Source organism: Alligator sinensis, unplaced genomic scaffold, assembly GCF_000455745.1.
Source record: "Alligator sinensis unplaced genomic scaffold, ASM45574v1 scaffold885_1, whole genome shotgun sequence".
Lineage (NCBI taxonomy): Eukaryota > Metazoa > Chordata > Crocodylia > Alligatoridae > Alligator > Alligator sinensis.
Genome location: NW_005842056.1, coordinates 1,299,383 through 1,307,118, shown reverse-complemented (window position 1 = coordinate 1,307,118; position 7,736 = coordinate 1,299,383). Strand labels below are relative to the sequence as shown.

Below are 7,736 nucleotides of genomic sequence, written 5' to 3'. Positions count from 1 at the left end.
ACTCTTTCCTGCCTATGCAGGGGGTCGGACTCGATGATCTATTGAGGTCCCTTCCGACCCTAACATCTATGAATCCAGGTGGGTACCCAGAGCAGAGGTACCCCGGACAGCTGAACATCCCCAAAGCTGGGGCCGTAACTCTGCCCCTGTTTCTTCCTCTGGGGGAAGGAGCGAACGTTTCCAAAGGGAAGCTGGGAGACTCCGTTCATCCCTGTTTGTAAAGCGGGGTCAGATCTTTGGATGGATGGCGAAGGTGCAAGTGACTGCCTTGAGTTACTGGTCCCGCTGGAGCTTACAACCTGCTTGCTTGGTAGAGGTGACCCACAGAAACGATGGCTTCCACCCAGCGCTCGTACACTTGCACCCTGCGCGTGCTCACTTCTGGGACACCCCCGCCTTCTCGGCCCGTAGTCTTACGTTGGCTGTAACCGTCCGTTTCTGGTCCATCACGGAGGGCCAAGAAGCAACAGAGGGGCAAACCATTCGCTTTGTTCCAGGAGGAGTAGAAAAAGGGGAAACCCTTCTCCGCCTCCCTGCAGAAACGCCCGTCCCGCTCCATTTTTCAAATCGGAATAAGAGCTGTTTGTTTTGCCACGAGTACTGAAGTTGCCAGCAGAGCCCCGGGAGAGGGAAGGGTCCCGGCTAGTCCTTGCCTTAGTTCCAGTCACCACAACCCGGGAGCACCTCTACTAGCCTCCAGGCTTTGCACTTCCCCTGGTGTAATTTGCCACAGGACTGGGCCCGTGGATGCAGACTGTGCAAATGTGGATCTGAGGGTGGAGACTGGTCTGTGCAGGAGCCAAGAATACAGGGGGATGTGTGCTTCCAGCTGGAAACTTGACATTAGAAGAGAAGAGGCTTAGTCCTGCTGACTTCGGTGAAGCTGTACATTGCCTTTCACACTGCCTGGGGATCCATCCCAATGACATCTAGCCACTTTAACGCCTAATTTAAAATCAGGGTTCTGAGCATGCATTTAAGACCTGTGGGATAATTGAGCTACTTGGTAGAAGCAGCCTTTTTATGAGACCTACTTCAGTGTATAATTAGTGTGTTTGAAATTAGTTCAGCTTGGCTGAAGTCGTTCCCATATAACAAATCAATGGGCAGTTGGAACTAAATTGTACATTAGGCAAGTAATAGCCCAACTGGTGTGAGAGACTAAGCCAACATTTGCCTTCTTTCATCTATACTTCCTTCCTCCCCCCACTCAGTCTGGACCGCAGAAGGCTCTGGTATCGCTTCACTGCTGATGGATGCTAGAGAATGGGTCACCTTTGTTACTTTATGGTTATAGATGACACCCATTGAACTACAAAAGCCTTCAAATAAAATCTTTGCAGTGTCCTGTAAAGCTGGTTGAAGGAAGGAAACACTGGAGCCCAGTTTGTTGCATTTGACTTAGAGATGCTGAAGAAAAAGATTTTAAATCCAATTTCAGCCTCAATGTCAGCGCCCATTTGAAAGGACAGCCATGGCAGTCCTGCTTTGCTGTTGCCTGTCACAGCTCTGCCTTTGCATCCACATTGTGTAGTAGTCTACTGGACGGCTTAGTGGTTTATGCTTTTGGGTTTGCCTCAGCTGAGTCACTGCAGCCACAGATTTGATTCCTGCTTGGATTGCTTCATCCTTTCGAGGTAGATGGAGTCATGTGGCATTGCCATGTGCCTGGTGCTTGGACAGTGCCATCTGTGACACATGCCTTTGCAAAACTGCAGACCGAAGGGTTTGCATCTGGAGTTTTCATTGGCAGGCCTACGTTGCAGCAGGCAGGCTGCGCACATGCAGTCCGGCTGCGTGTTGCTTAGCCGCCGGGCCCAAATAAAGGGCTCTTCTCCTGTAACCCTGACTTGTGCAAGTAGGTCTGTGATTCAGGCTTTGCAAGACTGGGCACGAAGATTGCACACCAGTGTTCGGGGCTGCAGAAGAAAAGTGCCCATCACGGCATGCTCAGAAAGACAGGAGCATCATTTTAGGCTCGGTGGAGGTTGCTTTGCAGAATGGGAACAGCATGGTCCACAAGGGCAGGGTGATGCACCAGACCTACCTGCTGTCCTCCACCCCACGTGCATGAGGCAGGATGTCCTGCAGCTTGTAGGGCAAAACTGAAACATTACACAGGCCAGGTTGAGCTAACAAATCTGTAATGTTATATTGCATTGCATTTGCCTATCTTTCATACCAGGCAGGCCTTTTGACTAAGAATATGTGTGCACGCTGTATGGTCTTTAGGCTTGAAAACTCTCTCTCTCTCTCCATGTTATGTTTAACTCTACCCCAGCCCTGGCCTCCGAAGCTTTTGAAAATAACATTTACAATAATATTTTTCCCAGTTCCGTAGTATACAAACTCCAGCGTGCTGGCAGGACTCCCGGAAACTTGCTGAAAGTTAATGTGGTCGACTCTTTAAAAGGAGAGATTTTTTCCGCTTGACTCTTTTGCTTGTTAAAATCTCCAGGCCCAACATGTTGTTCCCTGCTTGTTCAAAAACAAGGAGCGTCCCAATTTTAGCAAGGTTCATTTCCATCCCAGCCATGCTGCAGGGCTGAGGACTGATGTGTTTTTATGCCACTTAATTGTACCACATCTCAGCATCCCTTAGCTTGTGCATTGGCTGAATTCAGCCTGGTGTCAGAGAGTGCAGATCCCCGTGTAAGTCCCTGGGCTGCATTCAGTGGTGAAGTCTATTATTGCAGTCCTGAGTTGGAGGCTCCTTGGTGCTACGTTCTGTTATGTGCGCACTGTCATCATCTCAACCGAGCAAGCTGGGGAAAGCATGAGTGAAGAGATGAACAGGGCACAAGACTTATATGCACCAGTTTGGGGTCTGATCCTGTAATATGCCTAGAGCTTTTTTCTCCCGCTGGCTTCCGTGCAAGATACTCTGCTCAGCACCTTGGCAAGAACAAGTGCTGGGGGTGCAAAATGGTCCAGACTCTTATCTCCCCGCATTTCAGTTCAAAGCCAGGTTGCTGCCATCTATGCAAGTGCAGCACCAGTGAAGCTACTTCTGGTTTCCCCCAGTTTAAGGGCTTGTCTACATGGGGGCCCTCAGGAAAGTTGATCCAAATTAATTTTTTAATGTGGATTAGTTAAACCTCCCAAACTCTGCTTTTGAAATCGCTCCTGCGTCTTCCCTTGTTCTCTCAGGAATTGTGATTTTTATAGATTTTTTTTTGTTTTAAATAGCTCTCACGGTCACTTTAGTTCTGATTGGAGGTGTTTGGATTGGGGAGTTGACTTCTCTAGGCAATTAAATTAAGCCAAGCCAGGCCAAGACTACTCAGATTCTTAAGGAGGAAAGCTGAAATCGCCGTGGTGAAATCTCCGTGGGGGTTTCGCATGGGTGTTAATGGCCCGTTTTAATGAACTTTCCTGAGTGTCCCCGTCCAAAACGAGGGCAGAATCGGAGCCTGTTTCACAAGAGGCTGCAACGGGGATCGGGGAGGAGAAGATGATGTTCCCCTGGCCTGAGCTGAAGGAGGGCAGGGTTCACACTCCTCCTGCTTTAATTGTTTGGGAGGAGGCGTTTCTGGATGGCTGGGTGAACAGGGCCGTACTTTGTCAAACGGACTGGATTGGATTTACAAGGGGGGCTGAATTTGCTGGTGGTCACAGCCAGGGAGCGAGAGCTGGGAGACCTGGGTTCCCTTCCAGATCCTGGCTGGCTGGCTGGCGAGCCTGCCAACGCTTGAATGCTCCACGGAGGGAGTTTGAAATGATATCGGTTTCCCCCCAACCCACCCCTGCAATGCACTGGAGTCGGGGAGAGTCTGCTTCGTGCTAAAAACAGCAGTTGGTCCTTGCATGATAGGGATGGGTGGCACGTGGGTAAACTGGAGAAAGCAGCCCAAGGCTGTCCACTTCACAAGGAAAAACATGGTTAACATAGCAAATGCTAACCTCCTGCCTTTGCATTGGTTAGCCCTATGCTACGGGCACCCGATCGCTTTGATGGAGGAAAGATCAGCGAGGACACACAAGTACTTTTGCAAACAGAAAGGTGGCTGGGGATCGGATGTTATTCAGAGCTATCTCCATGCAGGCTCTCTGTGTTCATGCAATGGTTGTGTCTGTATGCACAAACAGTATGTGCATGGTCGGGGATCCAGCTGTGTGGCTGCCTGGCCCTTTGCATGCGGATACCACAACTGCACACATCGCTCTAGTAACCATGCATGAAGCAGGCACACAGCTTTGCTTCTGCAAAATGTGCGTGCAGCTTGAAAAGAGAAGCAAAGGAGAAGCTGGCCAGTTTTTGGCCATTTTCAGTTTAAGGGGCTAATCCAAATCCTGCTGAAATTAGTGGGAGTTTCCATTGTTTTCGGTGTGGAGCTCTGACCCCAAGGTGATGTCCACTGCGGCCTTTATAGTTCGATCAGTTCTTTCTTCTTCCCCAGGCAAAGGGGATCAAACCTTTCCCTGTTTTTTTTTCCTCTTTTTTTTTTTTTTTTTGGTCTGTCCAGAAATGATAGAGCACGCAGTGCTTGGTGGCTTTATATTCCTAGCTAAATCATATTTCTCAGATAGGAAACTGCAGCAGCACAGGGAACAGCGTGCTCAGTGGCACACATAAATGTCAGAGTATTTGCTGGCCTCTTATCGGTCTCTTTTCCTGCTGGTCTCTCTCAAAATAGGTTGGGTAAATAGCCTCATGCTTGCCAGCACTTGGGTCCAAAGACTTGGATGTTTCTGAAGAGAATTATTTTTAGTCTGCTTTTGAAATCGCTCCTGCGTTTCCCCTGATTCTCTCAGGAATTATGATTTTTATAGGTCTTTTTAATAGATCTGACTGCCCTGGAAGCCTTCAAAGTGCCTTTTTTTACTTGTGGCCTGCTTTTCATGAGACGTGATGCATAACCATCCAGAGTACTTGTCTGTGGCATTCAACACTGATGTTGGTAGTGTTGGTTGAACCAAGGATTATGGGATCAGATCCCAGAACAAAAACGATCTATTTTGTTAGTGAGGTGGCAAGATGCACAAGATTGTATTGAGATTTGTTGAATCAAGCTACTATGGGCTGGGGGTTATGGCCATGTCTTTATTAAGCAAAATGCAAGTGCCCAAAGTTGAGTTGTTCAAGCCCAAGCATCTTAAGACCATCCCAATTTTCACAAGTGCTGGCACACAGTGGTTTTTATAATGTGGGTGTACAGATCTGTTGACTGTAGTAGGAGCTCCTGGGTGCTATGTGCTTCTGTAAAACCAGGTGTGTGAACGATTAATGTCTGTAGGTTGGTATCAGTCTGGCTGATCCGGTTTCCACTTAGTCCAAGTAGGTTGGCCATTGACTCCAGTAGAGGCAGGGCTAGGATCCGTGGGTTCACCAGGTTTAATTCCCTGTTCTGTCACGGAGCTCCTTTGTGACCTTTCCCGTCACAGCATCTCTTTTTCTGTCTCAGCTAACTGTACCCCACAGGAGTATGCAAGGTCAAGTACATCAAAGTCAGTGAGGTACCTAGATCCTGTAGTCGTGATAAATGGAGAATTTGGTTTCAGTGACTGAGGGTCATTGCTCGTCTATGAACTTTAAAGCGGGTATCTGTACAGAAAAGGAAACTGAGGCACAGAAGTGAGGTGCTAAACCTTGCATTGAAAATCAGGGCTGGGTCTCTGGGGAGTGTGGGGAGGTCTAGACTGGTGGTGACCAAGATATGGCTGGAGCCGTGTCATCTGGCTTCTGTGGGACGACATGGGCCTCTGCACCGAATTGGGCTCGCAGATTGACCTTGTGTCACTCATCCAGTCCATGGCATGACCCCACACCCTGGATCTGGCTTGCCAACAGGGCCCAGATCACTCAGCTGGCTTGAGGGACCCGATGGGTGGGTTGCTACTGATCTAGACACTTTTACCTATTCCTGTTGGGGGAAAAAATCCCCTGCAAAAAGGGGGTGAGACAAGTAGTCAGTCATGCACAGTGCAACCCCCTTACACGTCTGGTCTGATCCCTTTGCTGGCGCTCACCTGTTCACTCTGTGTTTCTGTTGCAGGTGGATGCTTGTGAGCATCGGACAGAGCGAGTACCCGTGACCGGTGCAGTGGAGGCCTGATGTAGATGCCAACATGGGTAAGGCGTGGATTCCTTGGGAGTATTTGATTCTCTGGCTTCTTTATCCTGGTTCGGTTCTGCTGACAAAACCTCCAGTGATGCCGAGTGAAGAACCCGCAGAGAGGGCCTGGGGCATAATATTCACCCGCTTTGCTGCTTTGCATTCCAGTTCAGCCAAAGGTCGCCTCCCAAATATTGTCTGGTGGGCCGGGAACTAGTGTGGGAGTCTGAGGACCGGGGGTCTTTTCTCAGCTCTGCCACTGCCTGGCTGTGTAACCTTCAAGAGGTCACTTCAGCTTTCTGTGCTGCTCAGTGTACAAGCTGTTTGGACTGAGGCATGTTTCTATTATACTACCTTAGTATAAATCCTATTATAATACAACCAACAATACCAGCCTGGCTAATGTATATGTGCACGTGGTTTCTACTGGATGGTGTCAGGCAGCTCAGTAGTATATCATAGGCTCCACATTGCTATTGGAGACTCCTCTTTCCAGTGGTAGGTGCTTACAGCTGGAGATGGAGAAGGATCGCTCTCAGGTTTGCTGCTGCTATGAAGGTCCACGTGGTCCTGATCTGTAGCATAGAGAAGTCCTAGGCTGCCACAGGTGTTACGCTGATGCAATTCACACTCATCGCTGCTTGTGATTTAAACTGTGATTCGGAGATCTAGGCACTTAGTTCTCATTGACCTTCAGGGGGCCTTGGCGCCTGACTCTTTAAGACGTCTCTGAAAATCCTGCTGTGCAGGTCTTCACAGAAAACTCATAGCCCTTCCCTCAAGGAGCTTGCAGATCTAAATGTATTGCAAAGAGTCGGGACATTGCTAGCGGGCTCATTTTGCGTCTCGGTCTCTCTGGGAACTATTGCTGAAACGCTGCATGGGAGAAGTGTGTGTCAAGAAGGGGTATGATGGAAAACTGGCTGCTGGGGACTTCTGGCCCAGGATAAGTCATTTATCTAATGACACTTACAGGCATGTAATTAGCGGAGCAAAGCTCTTGCAAAGAGGACATTATCTTAGTGAACAAGATGAATCGAGCCCTTCCTAACTTTCCAAGCCCTTCCTAACTGAGCCAGTTTGCCAGCAAATGCATCAAGTTCCACTCCCAATAGCAGCAGGATTTCAGACTCTCTTCTTTAAGACTCTTGTCTTTCATTTCTCCCAATCTAACAGGCCTTCAACTCTAAATGAACAGGGGCTGCTCTTTATCTCTCCCGGCCAGCTGGGTTCTGTCGCATGTTCCTGTCATGTTGATTCCCTGAAATAATTTCCTTCGCTTCCAGAGACAGTCTCTCTTTCTCTCTTGACTGGGGATAAGCACTTTTCTAGGCGCTAGATCTCCACTGCATAATCCATCCCAGGACAGTACTGATATCAGTTGAAAAGCTGTTAGCCAGGCTGGCTGAAAATATGGAAAAATTCACAATCTGCAAGCTGTTCAGGAATTGTTAGCCACCATTGCAAAGAAAGATAATTGGGGTGAAGATTTGTTTGGTTTGCTCTTTTAATAGATGTTGTTCTGCACTCCTTACCTCTTGGCTCCCTCTCTACCCTTTTAATTCCATCTGAAAAAAGGATAAAAAGGAGAACATAACATCGTTCTGGGCTTTTAAAACTTCCTTTTCCAGTGGCAAAATAGAGGAGGGAAGGTTGTTTGTTTTTTTTAAGTAACAGAAG

The 7,736-nt window shown here is 48.3% G+C and overlaps 1 protein-coding gene across 5 annotated transcripts in view; it reads left to right on the top strand.

Moving 5' to 3' along the window:
- Positions 1 to 7,736, top strand: part of LOC102368863 (mitogen-activated protein kinase kinase kinase 3-like) — a 92,952-nt gene that overhangs the window by 12,376 nt on the left and 72,840 nt on the right. For all 5 annotated transcript variants that reach the window (XM_006022953.3, XM_006022952.3, XM_025203364.1 and 2 more), the window contains one exon: positions 5,997 to 6,073. In XM_006022953.3, coding sequence (XP_006023015.1) covers positions 6,070 to 6,073 — 4 coding nt within the window. In that variant the 5' untranslated portion in view covers positions 5,997 to 6,069. The remainder of the gene's footprint in view (positions 1 to 5,996; positions 6,074 to 7,736) is intronic.